Consider the following 27,663-nt stretch of genomic DNA (forward strand, 5'->3'; position numbering starts at 1 on the left):
AAGATGTGGACAGGGATATGGGGATAAAGGCACTTGGTAATGACTCCTGTTGAAAGAGCTGGTCTGGGTACGATAGTCTCCTTTGGCACTGTAAGAATTGGGTGCTGCTGTGAATAGCTGATGGGTGTTACCTTGTGCAGGTTAACTGAGCAGCAGCTGATAGTCCTGGTGGTTTCCTGCAGATAATCCCCTTTCGCAGAAGCAGCTTCGAGAGTGAATATGTCATGACGGCTAATGATAAAACTGGCAGAACAATCCTTGTCCACGCACTGTTTGAATCAGGCTCTTCTGTGGGATTGAGAAGAACAAGGTCAGAGGAAGCCTGGATAGCCCCAGGCACCAGCTCAGTTTGTAACTGAGGTGCTGAGGGTAGACACAGCTCCTGCTGAGGACACAGCAGTAAATTACTCATCCCCTTCCAATGTATTCCCCTCAGTATGGACACAATGCATCGCTGCTGCTTTCATAGACTGCAGTTCAGGAGATCACTCCCTGCTCCAACAGTGACATCTCAGTCTTGGCCAGGACTCCATCCATCTTGCACACCCAGCTTATACCCTGATTACACCATCCGATCCACAGAGACAACGTTGGAATTAACAAGCTTACTGACTATTGGGCAGATGGCTCTCTGGGCCACACTACCCTCCATCAGCTTGCAAAACCATATCAGCTTTGTTCGTGGTATTGTAGTAGATGGATCAGAAACGAATCCCAGGATCAATGAGCCAGGTCTGGGTGGAGATGGATCAGTGAACCACATCTGGGTGTGGAGGGAACAGAAACAGATCCCGGAATCAGTGAGACAGAATAGATATGAAGGGATCGGGAACAGATCGCAGGATCAGTGAGTCTGACTGGATGTGGAGAGATCAGTAACAGATCCCAGGATTGATGAGCCAGATCCAGGTGTGCATGGATCAGAAACATATCCCAGGGATGCAGAGAGATCAGGAACAGATGATAGGATTGGTGAGACAGAACCACATGTGGATGGATCAGGAACAGATCCCGGGATCAGTGATCCAGGTGAGGGTGTGGAGGGATCAGTAACAGATCCCGGGATCAGTGATCCAGGTGAGGGTGTGGAGGGATCAGTAACAGATCCCAGGATCAGTGATCCAGGTGAGGGTGTGGAGGGATCAGTAACAGATCCCGGGATCAGTGATCCAGGTGAGGGTGTGGAGGGATCAGTAACAGATCCCAGGATACTGTCCTTTCAGATCCCCTGTCTGCCTGAACCTTGATGGGTCTCTGTGCCTGGCTGTTGTCCCGGGTTGTCTCTGTGTTTCTGTGAATTCCTTTCCCACATTCTGTGTTAGTGGAACATTACAAACATCATTCACTCTTGTTATTGAAGAGATTCCTTACCTGTGGTACTTTTTACTGTTGTCCAAGGCGATGTCGCTGTGGAAAGTAACAAAGCAGAAGCTGCTGTATAAATGTGTAATGATTGACCCGGAGTTTGAGAACGTTTCCTGGATGAGCTTCATGGTATCTATCCCTTACCGTGGCCCACAGCTGGACCCACAGAAAGCTCCTGTCCCAGTCACTGCTGCTGGACCTTCCACCCCCAAAATGACTCCAAGGAAATCCAAACCTCCCTTATATTTCAAACATCCATCCACCTCCTCTTGAAATACTTTCATTGATCTAGCCTCCATAATGCTCTGGGGTACACTCAGTCAGGGGCTGTGCTGGAAACGAGCAGTTTTCACAAGTCATGTGACTACTCAGAAATGTCATGTTAAAAACTAAATTCTCATTCTGTGCTTTTGTTGAGCCCATTCGTTAATGGGATGTGGCTGTTGCTGGCTGCGTCAGATTTATTACCTCCCCCTAATTGCTCTGGAACTGAATGGCTTCAGAGGCCATTCCTGAGGGCAGTTCCAAGTGAACCATGTAATTGTGGGTCTGGAGTCACATGGAGGCCAGGCCAGGTGAGGATGGTTGATTTCCTTCCATGAAGGATATTAGTGAACTTGATGGGTTTTTGCGATGATTGACAATAGTTACCAATGTGGATGAAATTAGCTTTTGATCATCTGAATTTGGTGGGATTCGAAGTCCTGTCCCCACAATAATAACCTGGCCCTCTGGGTTACTGAACCAGGGATATTCCTGTGATATAACCAAATAACTAGGTATCCACAATCCTTCAAACTGAAACCCATGACAATGATTGCTAATATGAAGTGTTTTTGGAACCCATGCTACAAGGTAAACGTTGAGAATATCTCGCGGTGTCATGACTGCATTGAGTCAGCAGTGACTCAGAAACACTCGCTACTTCAATCCCTGGCCTCCCAGTGCTGGCACTCTGGAATGCTTATTGTTATGTTACTCAGACTATGTCAGTGCTAACTCATATCCTCTCGTTGCTTTATCTCAACAACTCTTCAATATACAAACCAGCAGCAGGAGGAGGCCATTCAGCACCTCCAGGGTGTTGCTGATCCAGTTGGAATACCCAAATCCACATTCTCACCAATCCCTGATAACCTTTCAGTGTTGAGCACAAATTCATTTTGCTCAGCCTCAGTCACATCCAAAGGCTCTGCTTCCACCAGCTTTTCTGAAAGAGGGGTCTAAGGACTCACAAGCCTCCGAGAAACAGCATTCCCTCATCTTTGTATTAAACGGGAGAACCCTCCATTTTAAAACAATGAGAAACCCCTCGCCCTAGATTTTCTCCCAGGATTCATACAAGGCAGGAAAGGCCCTTCGGCCCATCGAGTCTACACTGACATAACTTCAACTAATGTTTCACTAATCCCGTATCCTTCAATGTTATGATCCTTGAAGTGCTAATCCAAATATATTTCAAGGTTGTAAAGTCTCTGCCCACCACTGTCTACCCAGGCAGGACATTCCCGATTCCTACCACCTGCTGAGTGAAAAGGTCTCTCCTCCTATTCAGTCGGACTTTCTTGCACCTGACCTGAAAACTATGCCCTCTCATGATTGATTCCCTAACCAAGGGGAACAGCTGCTCTCTCCTCACCCTGTCCATACCTCTCATAATCTTGCCCACCTCAGTCATGTCATCCCTCACTCCTGGCTCCTTGAAAGAAAACAATCCAGTGCTATCACCTCCTTCCTGTAGTAAGGTGACCAGAACTGGTCACATAACTCCAGCTGTTGCCTAACCAAAGCTCTGTACAATTCTAGTGTTACGTCCTTCTCTTATACACTCTGCCATGAACGATAGGGTGTCCCTTATGCCTTCTAAACTATTCATGTTCTCTGCTGACTTCTGGGATCTGTGAATAATTACCCAAGATCCCTCTGTTCCCCTACGCTGCCCAGTGTCCTGCCATTCATTAAATACTCCCACATCTTGTTTCTTCTTCCAAAGTCGATCACCTGGTATTTATCGGGGTTCAACACCATCAGCCATTGCTCTGCTCATCTGACCAACCCATCCATATTTTCCTGTAACCTACAACCACCTTCTTCGCTACGAACCATTCTACCAAGCTTGGTGGTGTGTACAACGTATATAACTAGCAATAATGATCCCAGTACTGATCCTTGTGGGACATTGCTGAACACCTGCCTCCAGTCACTCAAACAGACGCCTCCCACTACCCTTGGTGTCCTATTACTAAGCCAGTTTCTGATCCATCTCACCAGGCTTCCCACAATTCCATGTCCTTTAACCATCACAATCAGTCTCCCATGTGGGACCTTGTCAAAAGGTTTGCTCAGCTCCGTATAAACTCCATCACCTGATTTACTCAGATCCATATAAACTCCATCATCTGAACCCCCCTCGTCCACACATTGATCACATTTTCTAAAACTTCTGATCAATTTGTTTTCCAGGACCTCCCTCTGGCAAAGCCATGCTTACTAACCCTAATTAACCCTTGTCTTTCCAGGTGGATATTAATTCACTCCTTGAGAACTTTCTCCAATATTTTCCATAACACTTTCACGAGACTCACTGGTCTGGAATTTCCCAGTTCATCTCTACCACCCTTCCTGAAAAATGGAAGTACGTTAGCCATCCTCCCATCCTCTGGCATTTCCCTTGTGGCCAGAGAACAGGAAGGACAAAGGCAGTCGGAATGTATTCAAGAAGGAAATCAGGAGGGCAAAAGGGGGACATGAGATGGCTTTGACATGTAGGGTTCGGGCTTCTACAAAGACATTATGGACAAAAGGGTAACTAGGGAGAGAATAGGATCCCTAAGAGATCAGCAAGGCAGCCTATGTGTGGAACCACAGGAAATTGGGGGGGGCAGATATTAAACAAGCATTTTGCATCGGTGTTTACTGTGGAAAACGACATGGAAGCTAGAGAACTCGGGGAAGTAAATAGTGATATCTTTAAAATTGTCCATATTACAGATGAGGAGATGCTGGACATCTTAAAATGCATCGGTATTAAACATGGACGAAGGAGGGTTAATTCGGAGCAGCTGTTATCAGAGAAGTTCACATTTCCCATCTGGGAATTGTTTAAAGATCAGCTAGTGAGAGTTCAGGCCCAGCATGTCCCAATAAGGAGGTGGGACAAGGATGGCAAGTTCAGGGACACTTGGAGAACAAGGGAGGCTGTGAATTTAGTCAAAAGGGGAAAAGAAACACATGTAAGGTTTAGGAAGCTAAAATCAGACAGGGCCCATGAAGAATATAAAGGAAGCAGGAAGGAACACCAGCAGGGAATGAGGACAGCAAGAAGGGGTCATGAAGTGTCCTTGGTGAGCAGGGTTAAAGAGGATCCCAAGGTATTTGATAGATTAATTAAACAAAAGAAGAGAACTAGGGAGAGGAGAGGACGGGTCAAGGATAAAGGAGGGAACCTGTGTTTGGAGCCAGAGGATGTGGGTGAGACCCTAACTGAGAACTTTACATCAGTGTTCACCCTGGAGAAGGACATGGGGGATGTGGGTGAGACCCTCACTGAGTACTTTACATCAGTGTTCACCCAGGAGAAGGACATGGGGGATGTGGGTGAGACCCTAACTGAGAACTTTACATCAGTGTTCACCCTGGAGAAGGACATGGGGGATGGTGAGACCCTAACTGAGTACTTTACATCAGTGTTCACCCTGGAGAAGGACATGGGGGATGGTGAGACCCTAACTGAGAACTTTACATCAGTGTTCACCCAGGGGAAGGACATGGGGGATGGTGAGACCCTAACTGAGTACTTTACATCAGTGTTCACCCTGGAGAAGGACATGGGGGATGGTGAGACCCTAACTGAGAACTTTACATCAGTGTTCACCCAGGGGAAGGACATGGGGGATGGTGAGACCCTAACTGAGAACTTTACATCAGTGTTCACCCTGGAGAAGGACATGGGGGATGTGGGTGAGACCCTAACTGAGTACTTTACATCAGTGTTCACCCAGGAGAAGGACATGGGGGATGGTGAGACCCTAACTGAGTACTTTACATCAGTGTTCACCCTGGAGAAGGACATGGGGGATGTGGGTGAGACCCTAACTGAGTACTTTACATCAGTGTTCACCCAGGAGAAGGACATGGGGGATGGTGAGACCCTAACTGAGTACTTTACATCAGTGTTCACCCAGGAGAAGGACATGGGGGATGGTGAGACCCTAACTGAGTACTTTACATCAGTGTTCACCCTGGAGAAGGACATGGGGGATGTGGGTGAGACCCTAACTGAGTACTTTACATCAGTGTTCACCCTGGAGAAGGACATGGGGGATGGTGAGACCCTAACTGAGTACTTTACATCAGTGTTCACCCAGGAGAAGGACATGGGGGATGGTGAGACCCTAACTGAGAACTTTACATCATTGTTCACCCTGGAGAAGGACATGGGGGATGGTGAGACCCTAACTGAGTACTTTACATCAGTGTTCACCCTGGAGAAGGACATGGGGGATGGTGAGACCCTAACTGAGTACTTTACATCAGTGTTCACCCAGGAGAAGGACATGGGGGATGGTGAGACCCTAACTGAGTACTTTACATCAGTGTTCACCCAGGAGAAGGACATGGGGGATGGTGAGACCCTAACTGAGTACTTTACATCAGTGTTCACCCAGGAGAAGGACATGGGGGATGGTGAGACCCTAACTGAGTACTTTACATCAGTGTTCACCCTGGAGAAGGACATGGGGGATGGTGAGACCCTAACTGAGTAATTTACATCAGTGTGCACCCAGGAGAAGGACATGGGGGATGGTGAGACCCTAACTGAGTACTTTACATCAGTGTTCACCCTGGAGAAGGACATGGGGGATGGTGAGACCCTAACTGAGTACTTTACATCAGTGTTCACCCTGGAGAAGGACATGGGGGATGGTGAGACCCTAACTGAGTACTTTACATCAGTGTTCACCCTGGAGAAGGAGATGGGGGATGGTGAGACCCTAACTGAGTACTTTACATCAGTGTTCACCCAGGAGAAGGACATGGGGGATGGTGAGACCCTAACTGAGTACTTTACATCAGTGTTCACCCTGGAGAAGGACATGGGGGATGGTGAGACCCTAACTGAGTACTTTACATCAGTGTTCACCCAGGAGAAGGACATGGGGGATGTGGGTGAGACCCTAACTGAGTATTTTACATCAGTGTTCACCCAGGAGAAGGACATGGGGGATGGTGAGACCCTAACTGAGTACTTCACATCAGTGTTCACCCTGGAGAAGGACATGGGGGATGTGGGTGAGACCCTAACTGAGTACTTTACACCAGTGTTCACCCTGGAGAAGGACATGGGGGATGTGGGTGAGACCCTAACTGAGTACTTTACATCAGTGTTCACCCTGGAGAAGGACATGGGGGATGTGGGTGAGACCCTAACTGAGTACTTTACACCAGTGTTCACCCTGGAGAAGGACATGGGGGATGTGGGTGAGACCCTAACTGAGTACTTTACATCAGTGTTCACCCTGGAGAAGGACATGGGGGATGTGGGTGAGACCCTAACTGAGTACTTTACATCAGTGTTCATCCAGGAGAAGGACATGGGGGATGTGGGTGAGACCCTAACTGAGTCCTTTACATCAGTGTTGACACTGGAGAAGGACATGGAGGATGGTGAGACCCTAACTGAGTACTTTACATCAGTGTTCACCCAGGAGAAGGACATGGGGGATGTGGGTGAGACCCTAACTGAGTACTTTACATCAGTGTTCACCCAGGGGAAGGACATGGGGGATGTGGGTGAGACCCTAACTGAGTACTTTACATCAGTGTTCACCCAGGGGAAGGACATGGGGGATGGTGAGACCCTAACTGAGTACTTTACATCAGTGTTCACCCAGGAGAAGGACATGGGGGATGTGGGTGAGACCCTGAGTACTTTACATCAGTGTTCAGCCTGGAGAAGGACATGGGGGATGTGGGTGAGACACTAACTGAGTCCTTTACATCAGTGTTCACCCAGGAGAAGGCCATGGGGGATGGTGAGACCCTAAATGAGTACTTTACATCAGTGTTCACCCAGGGGAAGGACATGGGGGATGTGGGTGAGACTCTAACTGAGTACTTTACATCAGTGTTCACCCAGGAGAAGGACATGGGGGATGGTGAGACCCTCACTGAGTACTTTACATCAGTGTTCACCCAGGGGAAGGACATGGGGGATGTGGGTGAGACCCTAACTGAGTACTTTACATCAGTGTTCACCCAGGAGAAGGACATGGGGGATGTGGGTGAGACCCTAACTGAGTCCTTTACATCAGTGTTCACCCAGGAGAAGGACATGGGGGATGGTGAGACCCTAACTGAGTACTTTACATCAGTGTTTACCCAGGAGAAGGACATGGGGGATGGTGAGACCCTAACTGAGTCCTATACATCAGTGTTCACCCAGGGGAAGGACATGGGGGATGTGGGTGAGACTCTAACTGAGTACTTTACATCAGTGTTCACCCAGGAGAAGGACATGGGGGATGTGGGTGAGACCCTAACTGAGTACTTTACATCAGTGTTCACCCTGGAGAAGGACATGGGGGATGTGGGTGAGACCCTAACTGAGTACTTTATATCAGTGTTCACCCAGGAGAAGGACATGGGGGATGGTGAGACCCTAACTGAGTACTTTACATCAGTGTTCACCCAGGAGAAGGACATGGGGGATGTGGGTGAGACCCTAACTGAGTACTTTACATCAGTGTTCACCCAGGAGAAGGACATGGGGGATGGTGAGATCCTAACTGAGTACTTAACATCAGTGTTCACCCAGGAGAAGGACATGGGGGGTGTGGGAGAGACCTTAACTGAGTACTTTACATCAGTGTTCACCCTGGAGAAGGACATGGGGGATGTGGGTGAGACCCTAACTGAGTAATTTACATCAGTGTTCACCCTGGAGAAGAACATGGGGGGTGTGGGAGAGACCCTAACTGAGTACTTTACATCAGTGTTCACCCAGGAGAAGGACATGGGGGATGGTGAGACCCTAACTGAGTAATTTACATCAGTGCTCACCCTGGAGAAGGACATGGGGGATGTGGGTGAGACCCTAACTGAGTACTTTACATCAGTGTTCACCCAGGAGAAGGACATGGGGGATGTGGGTGAGACCCTAACTGAGTACTTTACATCAGTGTTCACGCAGGAGAAGGACATGGGGGATGGTGAGACCCTAACTGAGTACTTTACATCAGTGTTCACCCAGGGGAAGGACATGGGGGATGTGGGTGAGACCCTAACTGAGTACTTTACATCAGTGTTCACCCAGGAGAAGGACATGGGGGATGTGGGTGAGACCCTAACTGAGTACTTTACATCAGTGTTCACCCAGGAGAAGGACATGGGGGATGGTGAGACCCTAACTGAGTACTTTACATCAGTGTTCACCCAGGAGAAGGACATGGGGGATGGTGAGACCCTAACTGAGTACTTTACATCAGTGTTCACCCAGGGGAAGGACATGGGGGATGTGGGCGAGACCCTAACTGAGTACTTTACATCAGTGTTCCCCCAGGAGAAGGACATGGGGGATGGTGAGACCCTAACTGAGTACTTTACATCAGTGTTCACCCAGGAGAAGGACATGGGGGATGGTGAGACCCTAACTGAGTACTTTACATCAGTGTTCACCCAGGAGAAGGACATGGGGGATGGTGAGACCCTAACTGAGTACATTACATCAGTGTTCACCCAGGAGAAGGACATGGGGGGTGTGGGTGAGACCCTAACTGAGTACTTTACATCAGTGTTCACCCAGGAGAAGGACATGGGGGATGTGGGTGAAACCCTAACTGAGTACTTTACATCAGTGTTCACCCAGTAGAAGGACATGGGGGATGATGAGACCCTAACTGAGTACTTTACATTAGCGTTCACCCAGGAGACGGACATGGGGAATGGTGAGATCCTAACTGAGTACTTTACATCAGTGTTCACCCAGGAGACGGACATGGGGGATGGTGAGATACTAACTGAGTACTTTACATCAGTGTTCACCCTGGAGAAGGACATGGGGGATGGTGAGACCCTAACTGAGTACTTTACATCAGTGTTCACCCAGGGGAAGGACATGGGGGATGTGGGTGAGACCCTAAATGAGTCCAATACATCAGTGTTCACCCAGGAGAAGGACATGGGGGATGTGGGTGAGACCCTAACTGAGTACTTTACATCAGTGTTCACCAAGGAGACGGACATGGGGAATGGTGAGATCCTAACTGAGTACTTTACATCAGTGTTCACCCAGGAGAAGGACATGGGGGATGTGGGTGAGACCCTAACTGAGTACTTTACATCAGTGTTCACCCAGGAGAAGGACATGGGGGATGGTGAGACCCTAACTGAGTACTTTACATTAGTGTTCACCCTGGAGAAGGACATGGGGGATGGTGAGACCCTAACTGAGTCCTATACATCAGTGTTCACCCAGGAGAAGGACATGGGGGATGTGGGTGAGACCCTAACTGAGTACTTTCCATCAGTGTTCACAGAGGAGAAGGACATGGGGGATGTGGGTGAGACCCTAACTGAGTACTTTACATCAGTGTTCACCCAGGAGACGGACATGGGGAATGGTGAGACCCTAACTGAGTACTTTACATCAGTGTTCACCCAGGAGAAGGACATGGGGGATGGTGAGACCCTAACTGAGTACTTTACATCAGTGTTCACCCAGGAGAAGGACATGGGGGATGTGGGTGAGACCCTAACTGAGTACTTTACATCAGTGTTCACCCTGGAGAAGGACATGGGGGATGGTGAGACCCTAACTGAGTACTTTACATCAGTGTTCACCCAGGAGAAGGACATGGGGGATGTGGGTGAGACCCTAACTGAGTACTTTACATCAGTGTTCACCCAGGAGAAGGACATGGGGGATGTGGGTGAGACCCTAAATGAGTACTTTACATCAGTGTTCACCCAGGAGAAGGACATGGGGGATGGTGAGACCCTAACTGAGTACTTTACATCAGTGTTCACCCTGGAGAAGGACATGGGGGATGTGGGTGAGACCCTAACTGAGTACATTACATCAGTGTTCACCCAGAAGAAGGACATGGGGGATGGTGAGACCCTAACTGAGTACTTTACATCAGTGTTCACCCTGGAGAAGGACATGGGGGATGGTGAGACCCTAACTGAGTACTTTACATCAGTGTTCACCCAGGAGAAGGACATGGGGGATGTGGGTGAGACCCTAACTGAGTACTTTACATCAGTGTTCACCCAGGAGAAGGACATGGGGGATGGTGAGACCCTAACTGAGTACTTTACATCAGTGTTCACCCAGGAGAAGGACATGGGGGATGGTGAGACCCTAACTGAGTACTTTACATCAGTGTTCACCCAGGAGAAGGACATGGGGGAAGGTGAGACCCTAACTGAGTACATTACATCAGTGTTCACCCAGGAGAAGGACATGGGGGGTGTGGGTGAGACCCTAACTGAGTACTTTACATCAGTGTTCACCCAGGAGAAGGACATGGGGGATGTGGGTGAAACCCTAACTGAGTACTTTACATCAGTGTTCACCCAGTAGAAGGACATGGGGGATGATGAGACCCTAACTGAGTACTTTACATTAGCGTTCACCCAGGAGACGGACATGGGGAATGGTGAGATCCTAACTGAGTACTTTACATCAGTGTTCACCCAGGAGACGGACATGGGGGATGGTGAGATACTAACTGAGTACTTTACATCAGTGTTCACCCTGGAGAAGGACATGGGGGATGGTGAGACCCTAACTGAGTACTTTACATCAGTGTTCACCCAGGGGAAGGACATGGGGGATGTGGGTGAGACCCTAAATGAGTCCAATACATCAGTGTTCACCCAGGAGAAGGACATGGGGGATGTGGGTGAGACCCTAACTGAGTACTTTACATCAGTGTTCACCAAGGAGACGGACATGGGGAATGGTGAGATCCTAACTGAGTACTTTACATCAGTGTTCACCCAGGAGAAGGACATGGGGGATGTGGGTGAGACCCTAACTGAGTACTTTACATCAGTGTTCACCCAGGAGAAGGACATGGGGGATGGTGAGACCCTAACTGAGTACTTTACATTAGTGTTCACCCTGGAGAAGGACATGGGGGATGGTGAGACCCTAACTGAGTCCTATACATCAGTGTTCACCCAGGAGAAGGACATGGGGGATGTGGGTGAGACCCTAACTGAGTACTTTCCATCAGTGTTCACCGAGGAGAAGGACATGGGGGATGTGGGTGAGACCCTAACTGAGTACTTTACATCAGTGTTCACCCAGGAGACGGACATGGGGAATGGTGAGACCCTAACTGAGTACTTTACATCAGTGTTCACCCAGGAGAAGGACATGGGGGATGGTGAGACCCTAACTGAGTACTTTACATCAGTGTTCACCCAGGAGAAGGACATGGGGGATGTGGGTGAGACCCTAACTGAGTACTTTACATCAGTGTTCACCCTGGAGAAGGACATGGGGGATGGTGAGACCCTAACTGAGTACTTTACATCAGTGTTCACCCAGGAGAAGGACATGGGGGATGTGGGTGAGACCCTAACTGAGTACTTTACATCAGTGTTCACCCAGGAGAAGGACATGGGGGATGTGGGTGAGACCCTAACTGAGTACTTTACATCAGTGTTCACCCAGGAGAAGGACATGGGGGATGTGGGTGAGACCCTAAATGAGTACTTTACATCAGTGTTCACCCAGGAGAAGGACATGGGGGATGGTGAGACCCTAACTGAGTACTTTACATCAGTGTTCACCCTGGAGAAGGACATGGGGGATGTGGGTGAGACCCTAACTGAGTACATTACATCAGTGTTCACCCAGAAGAAGGACATGGGGGATGGTGAGACCCTAACTGAGTACTTTACATCAGTGTTCACCCAGGAGAAGGACATGGGGGATGGTGAGACCCTAACTGAGTACTTTACATCAGTGTTCACCCTGGAGAAGGACATGGGGGATGTGGGTGAGACCCTAACTGAGTACTTTACATCAGTGTTCACCCAGGAGAAGGACATGGGGGATGGTGAGACCCTAACTGAGTACTTTACATCAGTGTTCACCCAGGAGAAGGATATGGGGTTGTGGGTGAGACCCTAACTGAGTACTTTACATCAGTGTTCACCAAGGAGAACGACATGCGGGATGGTGAGACCCTAACTGAGTACTTTACATCAGTGTTCACCCTGGAGAAGGACATGGGGGATGTGGGTGAGACCCTAACTGAGTACTTTACATCAGTGTTCACCCAGGAGAAGGACATGGGGGGTGGTGAGAACCTAACTGAGTCCTATACATCAGTGTTCACCCAGGAGAAGGACATGGGGGATGTGGGTGAGACCGTAACTGAGTACTTTATATCAGTGTTCAGCCTGGAGAAGGACATGGGGGATGTGGGTGAGACCCTAACTGAGTACTTTACATCAGTGTTCACTCAGGAGAAGGACATGGGGGATGGTGAGACCCTAACTGAGTACTTTACATCAGTGTTCACCCAGGAGAAGGACATGGGGGATGGTGAGACCCTAACTGAGTACTTTACATCAGTGTTCACCCAGGAGAAGGACATGGGGGATGTGGGTGAGACCCTAACTGAGTACTTTACATCAGTGTTCACTCAGGAGAAGGACATGGGGGATGGTGAGACCCTAACTGAGTACTTTACATCAGTGTTCACCCAGGAGAAGGACATGGGGGATGGTGAGACCCTAACTGAGTACTTTACATCAGTGTTCACCCAGGAGAAGGACATGGGGGGTGGTGAGAACCTAACTGAGTCCTATACATCAGTGTTCACCCAGGAGAAGGACATGGGGGATGTGGGTGAGACCGTAACTGAGTACTTTATATCAGTGTTCAGCCTGGAGAAGGACATGGGGGATGTGGGTGAGACCCTAACTGAGTACTTTACATCAGTGTTCACTCAGGAGAAGGACATGGGGGATGGTGAGACCCTAACTGAGTACTTTACATCAGTGTTCACCCAGGAGAAGGACATGGGGGATGGTGAGACCCTAACTGAGTACTTTACATCAGTGTTCACCCAGGAGAAGGACATGGGGGATGTGGGTGAGACCCTCACTGAGTACATTACATCAGTGTTCACTCAGGAGAAGAACATGGGGGATGTGGGTGAGACCCTAACTGAGTACTTTACATCAGTGTTCACCCAGGGGAAGGACATGGGGGATGATGAGACCCTAACTGAGTACTTTACATCAGCGTTCAGCCAGGAGAAGGACATGGGGGATGTGGGTGAGACCGTAACTGAGTACTTTACATCAGTGTTCACCCAGGAGAAGGACATGGGGGATGTGGGTGAGACCCTAACTGAGTACTTTACATCAGTGTTCACCCTGGAGAAGGACATGTGGGATGTGGGTGAGACCCTAACTGAGTACTTTACATCAGTGTTCACCCAGGAGAAGGACATGGGGGATGTGGGTGAGACCCTAACTAAGTACTTTACATCAGGGTTCCCCCAGGAGAAGGACATGGGGGGTGTGGGTGAGACCCTAACTGTTACTTTATAACAGTGTTCACCCAGGAGAAGGACATGGAGGATGGTGAGACCCTAACTGAATACTTTACATCAGTGTTCACCCAGGAGAAGGTCATGGGGGATGTGGGTGAGATCCTAACTGAGTACTTTACATCAGTGTTCACCCAGGAGAAGGACATGGGGGATGGTGAGACCCTAACTGAGTACTTTACATCAGTGTTCACCCAGGGGAAGGACATGGGGGATGTGGGTGAGACCCTAACTGAGTACTTTACATCAGTGTTCACCCAGGAGAAGGACATGGGGGATGGTGAGACCCTAACTGCGTACTTTACATCAGTGTTCACCCAGGGGAAGGAAATGGGGGATGTGGGTGAGACCCTAAATGAGTACTTTACATCAGTGTTCACCCAGGAGAAGGACATGGGGGATGGTGAGACCCTAACTGAGTACTTTACATCAGTGTTCACCCAGGAGAGGGACATGGGGGATGTCGGTGAGACCCTAACTGAGTACTTTACATCAGTGTTCACCCTGGAGAAGGACATGGGGGATGTGGGTGAGACCCTAACTGAGTACATTACATCAGTGTTCACCCAGAAGAAGGACATGGGGGATGGTGAGACCCTAACTGAGTACTTTACATCAGTGTTCACCCAGGAGAAGGACATGGGGGATGGTGAGACCCTAACTGAGTACTTTACATCAGTGTTCACCCTGGAGAAGGACATGGGGGATGTGGGTGAGACCCTAACTGAGTACTTTACATCAGTGTTCACCCAGGAGAAGGACATGGGGGATGGTGAGACCCTAACTGAGTACTTTACATCAGTGTTCACCCAGGAGAAGGATATGGGGTTGTGGGTGAGACCCTAACTGAGTACTTTACATCAGTGTTCACCAAGGAGAACGACATGCGGGATGGTGAGACCCTAACTGAGTACTTTACATCAGTGTTCACCCTGGAGAAGGACATGGGGGATGTGGGTGAGACCCTAACTGAGTACTTTACATCAGTGTTCACCCAGGAGAAGGACATGGGGGGTGGTGAGAACCTAACTGAGTCCTATACATCAGTGTTCACCCAGGAGAAGGACATGGGGGATGTGGGTGAGACCGTAACTGAGTACTTTATATCAGTGTTCACCCTGGAGAAGGACATGGGGGATGTGGGTGAGACCCTAACTGATTACTTTACATCAGTGTTCACTCAGGAGAAGGACATGGGGGATGGTGAGACCCTAACTGAGTACTTTACATCAGTGTTCACTCAGGAGAAGGACATGGGGGATGGTGAGACCCTAACTGAGTACTTTACATCAGTGTTCACCCAGGAGAAGGACATGGGGGATGGTGAGACCCTAACTGAGTACTTTACATCAGTGTTCACCCAGGAGAAGGACATGGGGGATGTGGGTGAGACCCTCACTGAGTACATTACATCAGTGTTCACTCAGGAGAAGAACATGGGGGATGTGGGTGAGACCCTAACTGAGTACTTTACATCAGTGTTCACCCAGGGGAAGGACATGGGGGATGATGAGACCCTAACTGAGTACTTTACATCAGCGTTCACCCAGGAGAAGGACATGGGGGATGTGGGTGAGACCCTAACTGAGTACTTTACATCAGTGTTCACCCTGGAGAAGGACATGTGGGATGTGGGTGAGACCCTAACTGAGTACTTTACATCAGTGTTCACCCAGGAGAAGGACATGGGGGATGTGGGTGAGACCCTAACTGAGTACTTTACATCAGGGTTCCCCCAGGAGAAGGACATGGGGGGTGTGGGTGAGACCCTAACTGTTACTTTATAACAGTGTTCACCCAGGAGAAGGACATGGAGGATGGTGAGACCCTAACTGAATACTTTACATCAGTGTTCACCCAGGAGAAGGTCATGGGGGATGTGGGTGAGATCCTAACTGAGTACTTTACATCAGTGTTCACCCAGGAGAAGGACATGGGGGATGGTGAGACCCTAACTGAGTACTTTACATCAGTGTTCACCCAGGGGAAGGACATGGGGGATGTGGGTGAGACCCTAACTGAGTACTTTACATCAGTGTTCACCCAGGAGAAGGACATGGGGGATGGTGAGACCCTAACTGCGTACTTTACATCAGTGTTCACCCAGGGGAAGGAAATGGGGGATGTGGGTGAGACCCTAAATGAGTACTTTACATCAGTGTTCACCCAGGAAAAGGACATGGGGGATGGTGAGACCCTAACTGAGTACTTTACATCAGTGTTCACCCAGGAGAGGGACATGGGGGATGTCGGTGAGACCCTAACTGAGTACTTTACATCAGTGTTCACCCTGGAGAAGGACATGGGGAATGGTGAGACCCTAACTGAGTACTTTACATCAGTGTTCACCCAGGAGAAGGACATGTGGGATGGTGAGACCCAAACTGAGTACTTTACATCAGTGTTCACCCAGGGGAAGGACATGGGGGATGTGGGTGAGACCCTAAATGAGTACTTTACATCAGTGTTCACCCAGGAGAAGGACATGGGGGATGTGGGTGAAACCCTAACTGAGTACTTTACATCAGTGTTCACCCAGTAGAAGGACATGGGGGATGATGAGACCCTAACTGAGTACTTTACATTAGCGTTCACCCAGGAGACGGACATGGGGAATGGTGAGATCCTAACTGAGTACTTTACATCAGTGTTCACCCAGGAGACGGACATGGGGGATGGTGAGATACTAACTGAGTACTTTACATCAGTGTTCACCCTGGAGAAGGACATGGGGGATGGTGAGACCCTAACTGAGTACTTTACATCAGTGTTCACCCAGGAGAAGGACATGGGGGGTGTGGGTGAGACCCTAACTGAGTACTTTATAACAGTGTTCACCCAGGAGAAGGACATGGAGGATGGTGAGACCCTAACTGAGTACTTTACATCAGTGTTCACCCAGGAGAAGGTCATGGGGGATGTGGGTGAGATCCTAACTGAGTACTTTACATCAGTGTTCACCCAGGAGAAGGACATGGGGGATGTGGGTGAGACCCTAAATGAGTACTTTACATCAGTGTTCACCCAGGAGAAGGACATGGGGGATGGTGAGACCCTAACTGAGTACTTTACATGAGTGTTCACCCTGGAGAAGGACATGGGGGATGGTGAGACCCTAACTGAGTCCTATACATCAGTGTTCACCCAGGAGAAGGACATGGGGGATGTGGGTGAGACCCTAACTGAGTACTTTCCATCAGTGTTCACCGAGGAGAAGGACATGGGGGATGTGGGTGAGACCCTAACTGAGTACTTTACATCAGTATTCACCCAGGAGACGGACATGGGGAATGGTGAGACCCTAACTGAGTACTTTACATCAGTGTTCACCCAGGAGAAGGACATGGGGGATGTGGGTGAGACCCTAACTGAGTACTTTACATCAGTGTTCACCCTGGAGAAGGACATGGGGGATGGTGAGACCCTAACTGAGTCCTATACATCAGTGTTCACCCAGGAGAAGGACATGGGGGATGTGGGTGAGAACCTAACTGAGTACTTTACATCAGTGTTCACCCAGGAGAAGGACATGGGGGATGTGGGTGAGACCCTAAATGAGTACTTTACATCAGTGTTCACCCAGGAGAAGGACATGGGGGATGGTGAGACCCTAACTGAGTACTTTACATCAGTGTTCACCCAGGAGAAGGATATGGGGTTGTGGGTGAGACCCTAACTGAGTACTTTACATCAGTGTTCACCCAGGAGAACGACATGCGGGATGGTGAGACCCTAACTGAGTACTTTACATCAGTGTTCACCCTGGAGAAGGACATGGGGGATGTGGGTGAGACCCTAACTGAGTACTTTACATCAGTGTTCACCCAGGAGATGGACATGGGGGGTGGTGAGAACCTAACTGAGTCCTATACATCAGTGTTCACCCAGGAGAAGGACATGGGGGATGTGGGTGAGACCGTAACTGAGTACTTTATATCAGTGTTCACCCTGGAGAAGGACATGGGGGATGTGGGTGAGACCCTAACTGAGTACTTTACATCAGTGTTCACTCTGGAGAAGGACATGGGGGATGGTGAGACCCTAACTGAGTACTTTACATCAGTGTTCACCCAGGAGAAGGACATGGGGGATGTGGGTGAAACCCTAACTGAGTACTTTACATCAGTGTTCACCCAGTAGAAGGACATGGGGGATGATGAGACCCTAACTGAGTACTTTACATTAGCGTTCACCCAGGAGACGGACATGGGGAATGGTGAGATCCTAACTGAGTACTTTACATCAGTGTTCACCCAGGAGACGGACATGGGGGATGGTGAGATACTAACTGAGTACTTTACATCAGTGTTCACCCTGGAGAAGGACATGGGGGATGGTGAGACCCTAACTGAGTACTTTACATCAGTGTTCACCCAGGAGAAGGACATGGGGGGTGTGGGTGAGACCCTAACTGAGTACTTTACATCAGTGTTCAACCAGGAGAAGGACATGGGGGATGGTGAGACCCTAACTGAGTACTTTACATCAGTGTTCACCCTGGAGAAGGACATGCGGGGTGTGGGTGAGATCCTAACTGAGTACTTTACATCAGTGTTCACCCAGGAGAAGGACATGGGGGATGTGGGTGAGACCCTAAATGAGTACTTTACATCAGTGTTCACCCAGGAGAAGGACATGGGGGATGTGGGTGAAACCCTAACTGAGTACTTTACATCAGTGTTCACCCAGTAGAAGGACATGGGGGATGATGAGACCCTAACTGAGTACTTTACATTAGCGTTCACCCAGGAGACGGACATGGGGAATGGTGAGATCCTAACTGAGTACTTTACATCAGTGTTCACCCAGGAGACGGACATGGGGGATGGTGAGATACTAACTGAGTACTTTACGTCAGTGTTCACCCTGGAGAAGGACATGGGGGATGGTGAGACCCTAACTGAGTACTTTACATCAGTGTTCACCCAGGGGAAGGACATGGGGGATGTGGGTGAGACCCTAAATGAGTCCTATACATCAGTGTTCACCCAGGAGAAGGACATGGGGGATGTGGGTGAGACCCTAACTGAGTACTTTACATCAGTGTTCACCCTGGAGAAGGACATGGGGGATGTGGGTGAGACCCTAACTGAGTACTTTACATCAGTGTTCACCCAGGAGACGGACATGGGGAATGGTGAGATCCTAACTGAGTACTTTACATCAGTGTTCACCCAGGAGAAGGACATGGGGGATGTGGGTGAGACCCTAACTGAGTACTTTACATCAGTGTTCACCCAGGAGAAGGACATGGGGGATGGTGAGACCCTAACTGAGTACTTTACATTAGTGTTCACCCTGGAGAAGGACATGGGGGATGGAGAGACCCTAACTGAGTCCTATACATCAGTGTTCACCCAGGAGAAGGACATGGGGCATGTGGGTGAGACCCTAACTGAGTACTTTCCATCAGTGTTCACCGAGGAGAAGGACATGGGGGATGTGGGTGAGACCCTAACTGAGTACTTTACATCAGTGTTCACCCAGGAGACGGACATGGGGAATGGTGAGACCCTAACTGAGTACTTTACATCAGTGTTCACCCAGGAGAGGGACATGGGGGATGTGGGTGAGACCCTAACTGAGTACTTTACATCAGTGTTCACCCTGGAGAAGGACATGGGGGGTGTGGGTGAGATCCTAACTGAGTACTTTACATCAGTGTTCACCCAGGAGAAGGACATGGGGGATGTGGGTGAGACCCTAAATGAGTACTTTACATCAGTGTTCACCCAGGAGAAGGACATGGGGGATGTGGGTGAAACCCTAACTGAGTACTTTACATCAGTGTTCACCCAGTAGAAGGACATGGGGGATGATGAGACCCTAACTGAGTACTTTACATTAGCGTTCACCCAGGAGACGGACATGGGGAATGGTGAGATCCTAACTGAGTACTTTACATCAGTGTTCACCCAGGAGACGGACATGGGGGATGGTGAGATACTAACTGAGTACTTTACATCAGTGTTCACCCTGGAGAAGGACATGGGGGATGGTGAGACCCTAACTGAGTACTTTACATCAGTGTTCACCCAGGGGAAGGACATGGGGGATGTGGGTGAGACCCTAAATGAGTCCTATACATCAGTGTTCACCCAGGAGAAGGACATGGGGGATGTGGGTGAGACCCTAACTGAGTACTTTACATCAGTGTTCACCCTGGAGAAGGACATGGGGGATGTGGGTGAGACCCTAACTGAGTACTTTACATCAGTGTTCACCCAGGAGACGGACATGGGGAATGGTGAGATCCTAACTGAGTACTTTACATCAGTGTTCACCCAGGAGAAGGACATGGGGGATGTGGGTGAGACCCTAACTGAGTACTTTACATCAGTGTTCACCCAGGAGAAGGACATGGGGGATGGTGAGACCCTAACTGAGTACTTTACATTAGTGTTCACCCTGGAGAAGGACATGGGGGATGGAGAGACCCTAACTGAGTCCTATACATCAGTGTTCACCCAGGAGAAGGACATGGGGCATGTGGGTGAGACCCTAACTGAGTACTTTCCATCAGTGTTCACCGAGGAGAAGGACATGGGGGATGTGGGTGAGACCCTAACTGAGTACTTTACATCAGTGTTCACCCAGGAGACGGACATGGGGAATGGTGAGACCCTAACTGAGTACTTTACATCAGTGTTCACCCAGGAGAAGGACATGGGCGATGTGGGTGAGACCCTAACTGAGTACTTTACATCAGTGTTCACCCTGGAGAAGGACATGGGGGATGGTGAGACCCTAACTGAGTACTTTACATCAGTGTTCACCCAGGAGAAGGACATGGGGGATGGTGAGACCCTAACTGAGTCCTATACATCAGTGTTCACCCAGGAGAAGGACATGGGGGATGTGGGTGAGACCCTAACTGAGTACTTTACATCAGTGTTCACCCAGGAGAAGGACATGGGGGATGTGGGTGAGACCCTAAATGAGTACTTTACATCAGTGTTCACCCAGGAGAAGGACATGGGGGATGGTGAGACCCTAACTGAGTACTTTACATCAGTGTTCACCCTGGAGAAGGACATGGGGGATGTGGGTGAGACCCTAACTGAGTACTTTACATCAGTGTTCACCCAGGAGAAGGACATGGGGGATGGTGAGACCCTAACTGAGTACTTTACATCAGTGTTCACCCAGGAGAAGGATATGGGGTTGTGGGTGAGACCCTAACTGAGTACTTTACATCAGTGTTCACCCAGGAGAACGACATGCGGGATGGTGACACCCTAACTGAGTACTTTACATCAGTGTTCACCCTGGAGAAGGACATGGGGGATGTGGGTGAGACCCTAACTGAGTACTTTACATCAGTGTTCACCCAGGAGAAGGACATGGGGGGTGGTGAGAACCTAACTGAGTCCTATACATCAGTGTTCACCCAGGAGAAGGACATGGGGGATGTGGGTGAGACCGTAACTGAGTACTTTATATCAGTGTTCGCCCTGGAGAAGGACATGGGGTATGTGGGTGAGACCCTAACTGAGTACTTTACATCAGTGTTCACTCAGGAGAAGGACATGGGGGATGGTGAGACCCTAACTGAGTACTTTACATCAGTGTTCAGCCAGGAGAAGGACATGGGGGATGGTGAGACCCTAACTGAGTACTTTACATCAGTGTTCACCCAGGAGAAGGACATGGGGGATGTGGGTGAGACCCTCACTGAGTACTTTACATCAGTGTTCACCCAGGATAAGGACATGGGGGATGTGGGTGAGACCCTAACTGAGTACTTTACATCAGTGTTCACCCAGGGGAAGGACATGGGGGATGGTGAGACCCTAACTGAGTACTTTACATCAGCGTTCACCCAGGAGAAGGACATGGGGGATGTGGGTGAGACCGTAACTGAGTACTTTACATCAGTGTTCACCCAGGAGAAGGACATGGGGGATGTGGGTGAGACCCTAACTGAGTACTTTACATCAGTGTTCACCCAGGAGAAGGACATGTGGGATGTGGGTGAGACCCTAACTGAGTACTTTACATCAGTGTTCACCCAGGAGAAGGACATGGGGGATGTGGGTGAGACCCTAACTGAGTACTTTACATCAGTGTTCACCCAGGAGAAGGACATGGAGGATGTGGGTGAGACCCTAACTGAGTACTTTATAACAGTGTTCACCCAGGAGAAGGACATGGAGGATGGTGAGACCCTAACTGAGTACTTTACATCAGTGTTCACCCAGGAGAAGGACATGGGGGATGTGGGTGAGATCCTAACTGAGTACTTTACATCAGTGTTCACCCAGGAGAAGGACATGGGGGATGGTGAGACCCTAACTGAGTACTTTACATCAGTGTTCACCCAGGGGAAGGACATGGGGGATGTGGGTGAGACCCTAACTGAGTACTTTACATCAGTGTTCACCCAGGAGAAGGACATGGGGGATGGTGAGACCCTAACTGCGTACTTTACATCAGTGTTCACCCAGGGGAAGGAAATGGGGGATGTGGGTGAGACCCTAAATGAGTACTTTACATCAGTGTTCACCCAGGAGAAGGACATGGGGGATGGTGAGACCCTAACTGAGTACTTTACATCAGTGTTCACCCAGGAGAGGGACATGGGGGATGTCGGTGAGACCCTAACTGAGTACTTTACATCAGCGTTCACCCTGGAGAAGGACATGGGGGATGGTGAGACCCTAGCTGAGTACTTTACATCAGTGTTCACCCAGGAAAAGGACATGGGGGATGGTGAGACCCTAACTGAGTACTTTACATCAGTGTTCACCCAGGGGAAGGACATGGGGGATGTGGGTGAGACCCTAAATGAGTACTTTACATCAGTGTTCACCCAGGAGAAGGACATGGGGGATGTGGGTGAAACCCTAACTGAGTACTTTACATCAGTGTTCACCCAGTAGAAGGACATGGGGATGATGAGACCCTAACTGAGTACTTTACATCCGTGTTCACCCAGTAGAAGGACATGGGGGATGATGAGACCCTAACTGAGTACTTTACATCAGTGTTCACCCTGGAGAAGGACATGGGGGATGGTGAGACCCTAACTGAGTACTTTACATTAGCGTTCACCCAGGAGACGGACATGGGGAATGGTGAGATCCTAACTGAGTACTTTACATCAGTGTTCACCCAGGAGACGGACATGGGGGATGGTGAGATACTAACTGAGTACTTTACATCAGTGTTCACCCTGGAGAAGGACATGGGGGATGGTGAGACCCTAACTGAGTACTTTACATCAGTGTTCACCCAGGGGAAGGACATGGGGGATGTGGGTGAGACCCTAAATGAGTCCTATACATCAGTGTTCACCCAGGAGAAGGACATGGGGGATGTGGGTGAGACCCTAACTGAGTACTTTACATCAGTGTTCACCCAGGAGACGGACATGTGGAATGGTGAGATCCTAACTGAGTACTTTACATCAGTGTTCACCCAGGAGAAGGACATGGGGGATGTGGGTGAGACCCTAACTGAGTACTTTACATCAGTGTTCACCCAGGAGAAGGACATGGGGGATGGTGAGACCCTAACTGAGTACTTTACATTAGTGTTCACCCTGGAGAAGGACATGGGGGATGGTGAGACCTAACTGAGTCCTATACATCAGTATTCAACCAGGAGAAGGACATGGGGGATGTGGGTGAGACCCTAACTGAGTACTTTACATCAGTGTTCACCCAGGAGACAGACATGGGGAATGGTGAGACCCTAATGGAGTACTTTACATCAGTGTTCACCCAGGAGAAGGACATGGGGGATGTGGGTGAGACCCTAACTGAGTACTTTACATCAGTGTTCACCCAGGAGAAGGACATGGGGGATGTGGGTGAGACCCTAAATGAGTACTTTACATCAGTGTTCACCCAGGAGAAGGACATGGGGGATGGTGAGACACTAACTGAGTACTTTACATCAGTGTTCACCCTGGAGAAGGATATGGGGGATGTGGGTGAGACCCTAACTGAGTACTTTACATCAGTGTTCACCCAGAAGAAGGACATGGGGGATGGTGAGACCCTAACTGAGTACTTTACATCAGTGTTCACCCAGGAGAAGGACATGGGGGATGGTGAGACCCTAACTGAGTACTTTACATCAGTGTTCACCCTGGAGAAGGACATGGGGGATGTGGGTGAGACCCTAACTGAGTACTTTACATCAGTGTTCACCCAGGAGAAGGACATGGGGGGTGGTGAGAACCTAACTGAGTCCTATACATCAGTGTTCACCCAGGAGAAGGACATGGGGGATGTGGGTGAGACCGTAACTGAGTACTTTATATCAGTGTTCACCCTGGAGAAGGACATGGGGGATGTGGGTGAGACCCTAACTGAGTACTTTACATCAGTGTTCACTCAGGAGAAGGACATGGGGGATGGTGAGACCCTAACTGAGTACTTTACATCAGTGTTCACCCAGGAGAAGGACATGGGGCATGTGGGTGAGACCCTAACTGAGTACTTTACATCAGTGTTCACCCCGGAGAAGGACATGGGGATGGTGAGACCCTAACTGAGTAGTTTACATCAGTGTTCACCCAGGAGAAGGTCATGGGGGATGTGGGTGAGACCCTAACTGAGTACTTTACATCAGTGTTCACCCAGGAGAAGGAAATGGGGGATGGTGAGACCCTAACTGAGTACTTTACATCAGTGTTCACCCAGGAGAAGGACATGGGGGGTGTGGGTGAGAATTTAACTGAGTACTTTACATCAGTGTTCACCCAGGAGAAGGACATGGGGGATGGTGAGACCCTAACTGAGTACTTTACATCAGCGTTCACCCAGGAGAAGGACATGGGGGATGGTGAGACCCTAACTGAGTACTTTACATCAGCGTTCACCCAGGAGAAGGACATGGGGGATGGTGAGACCCTAACTGAGTACTTTACATCAGTGTTCACCCTGGAGAAGGACATGGGGGATGTGGGTGAGACCCTAACTGAGTACTTTACATCAGTGTTCATCCTGGAGAAGGACATGGGGGATGTGGGTGAGACCCTAACTGAGTACTTTACATCAGTGTTCACCCAGGAGAAGGACATGGGGGATGGTGAGACCCTAACTGAGTACTTTCCATCAGTGTTCACCCAGGGGAAGGACATGGGGGATGTGGGTGAGACCCTAACTGAGTACTTCACATCAGTGTTCACCCAGTAGAAGGACATGGGGGATGATGAGACCCTAACTGAGTACTTTACATTAGCGTTCACCCAGGAGACGGACATGGGGAATGGTGAGATCCTAAATGAGTACTTTACATCAGTGTTCACCCAGGAGACGGACATGGGGGATGGTGAGATACTAACTGAGTACTTTACATCAGTGTTCACCCTGGAGAAGGACATGGGGGATGGTGAGACCCTAACTGAGTACTTTACATCAGTGTTCACCCAGGAGAAGGACATGGGGGATGGTGAGACCCTAACTGAGTACTTTACATCAGTGTTCACCCAGGGGAAGGACATGGGGGATGTGGGTGAGACCCTAAATGAGTACTTTACATCAGTGTTCACCCAGGAGAAGGACATGGGGGATGTGGGTGAAACCCTAACTGAGTACTTTACATCAGTGTTCACCCAGGAGAAGGACATGGGGGATGGTGAGACCCTAACTGAGTACTTTACATCAGTGTTCACCCAGGGGAAGGACATGGGGGATGTGGGTGAGACCCTAAATGAGTACTTTACATCAGTGTTCACCCAGGAGAAGGACATGGGGGATGGTGAGACCCTAACTGAGTACTTTACATCAGTGTTCACCCAGGAGAGGGACATGGGGGATGTCGGTGAGACCCTGACTGAGTACTTTACATCAGCGTTCACCCTGGAGAAGGACATGGGGGATGGTGAGACCCTAACTGAGTACTTTACATCAGTGTTCACCCAGGAGAAGGACATGGGGGATGGTGAGACCCTAACTGAGTACTTTACATCAGTGTTCACCCAGGGGAAGGACATGGGGGATGTGGGTGAGACCCTAAATGAGTACTTTACATCAGTGTTCACCCAGGAGAAGGACATGGGGGATGTGGGTGAAACCCTAACTGAGTACTTTACATCAGTGTTCACCCAGTAGAAGGACATGGGGGATGATGAGACCCTAACTGAGTACTTTACATCCGTGTTCACCCAGTAGAAGGACATGGGGGATGATGAGACCCTAACTGAGTACTTTACATCAGTGTTCACCCTGGAGAAGGACATGGGGGATGGTGAGACCCTAACTGAGTACTTTACATTAGCGTTCACCCAGGAGACGGACATGGGGAATGGTGAGATCCTAACTGAGTACTTTACATCAGTGTTCACCCAGGAGACGGACATGGGGGATGGTGAGATACTAACTGAGTACTTTACATCAGTGTTCACCCTGGAGAAGGACATGGGGGATGGTGAGACCCTAACTGAGTACTTTACATCAGTGTTCACCCAGGGGAAGGACATGGGGGATGTGGGTGAGACCCTAAATGAGTACTTTACATCAGTGTTCACCCAGGAGAAGGACATGGGGGATGTGGGTGAGACCCTAACTGAGTACTTTACATCAGTGTTCACCCAGGAGACGGACATGTGGAATGGTGAGATCCTAACTGAGTACTTTACATCAGTGTTCACCCAGGAGAAGGACATGGGGGATGTGGGTGAGACCCTAACTGAGTACTTTACATCAGTGTTCACCCAGGAGAAGGACATGGGGGATGGTGAGACCCTAACTGAGTACTTAACATTAGTGTTCACCCTGGAGAAGGACATGGGGGATGGTGAGACCCTAACTGAGTACTTTACATCAGTGTTCACCCAGGAGACGGACATGGGGAATGGTGAGACCCTAATGGAGTACTTTACATCAGTGTTCACCCAGGAGAAGGACATGGGGGATGTGGGTGAGACCCTAACTGAGTACTTTACATCAGTGTTCACCCAGGAGAAGGACATGGGGGATGGTGAGACCCTAACTGAGTACTTTACATCAGTGTTCACCCTGGAGAAGGACATGGGGGATGGTGAGACCCTAACTGAGTACTTTACATCAGTGTTCACCCGGGAGAAGGACATGGGGGATGGTGAGACCCTAACTGAGTCCTATACATCAGTGTTCACCCAGGAGAAGGACATGGGGGATGTGGGTGAGACCCTAACTGAGTACTTTACATCAGTGTTCACCCAGGAGAAGGACATGGGGGATGTGGGTGAGACCCTAAATGAGTACTTTACATCAGTGTTCACCCAGGAGAAGGACATGGGGGATGGTGAGACACTAACTGAGTACTTTACATCAGTGTTCACCCTGGAGAAGGATATGGGGGATGTGGGTGAGACCCTAACTGAGTACTTTACATCAGTGTTCACCCAGAAGAAGGACATGGGGGATGGTGAGACCCTAACTGAGTACTTTACATCAGTGTTCACCCAGGAGAAGGACATGGGGGATGGTGAGACCCTAACTGAGTACTTTACATCAGTGTTCACCCTGGAGAAGGACATGGGGGATGTGGGTGAGACCCTAACTGAGTACTTTACATCAGTGTTCACCCAGGAGAAGGACATGGGGGGTGGTGAGAACCTAACTGAGTCCTATACATCAGTGTTCACCCAGGAGAAGGACATGGGGGATGTGGGTGAGACCGTAACTGAGTACTTTATATCAGTGTTCACCCTGGAGAAGGACATGGGGGATGTGGGTGAGACCCTAACTGAGTACTTTACATCAGTGTTCACTCAGGAGAA

General features: G+C 49.4%; 1 protein-coding gene across 1 annotated transcript in view; it reads right to left on the bottom strand.

Annotated features, from left to right (window-relative positions):
• LOC140480733 (uncharacterized) overlaps window positions 1-27,663 on the bottom strand; it is a 510,142-nt gene that overhangs the window by 76,180 nt on the left and 406,299 nt on the right. Inside the window, exons 11-12 of the mRNA XM_072576020.1 lie at window positions 1,372-1,407; window positions 132-288 (exon numbers count right to left, since the gene is read on the bottom strand). Of these exons, the coding sequence (XP_072432121.1) occupies window positions 132-288; window positions 1,372-1,407 (193 nt within the window). The remainder of the gene's footprint in view (window positions 1-131; window positions 289-1,371; window positions 1,408-27,663) is intronic.

This window comes from Chiloscyllium punctatum, chromosome 1, assembly GCF_047496795.1.
Source record: "Chiloscyllium punctatum isolate Juve2018m chromosome 1, sChiPun1.3, whole genome shotgun sequence".
Taxonomy (NCBI): Eukaryota; Metazoa; Chordata; class Chondrichthyes; order Orectolobiformes; family Hemiscylliidae; genus Chiloscyllium; species Chiloscyllium punctatum.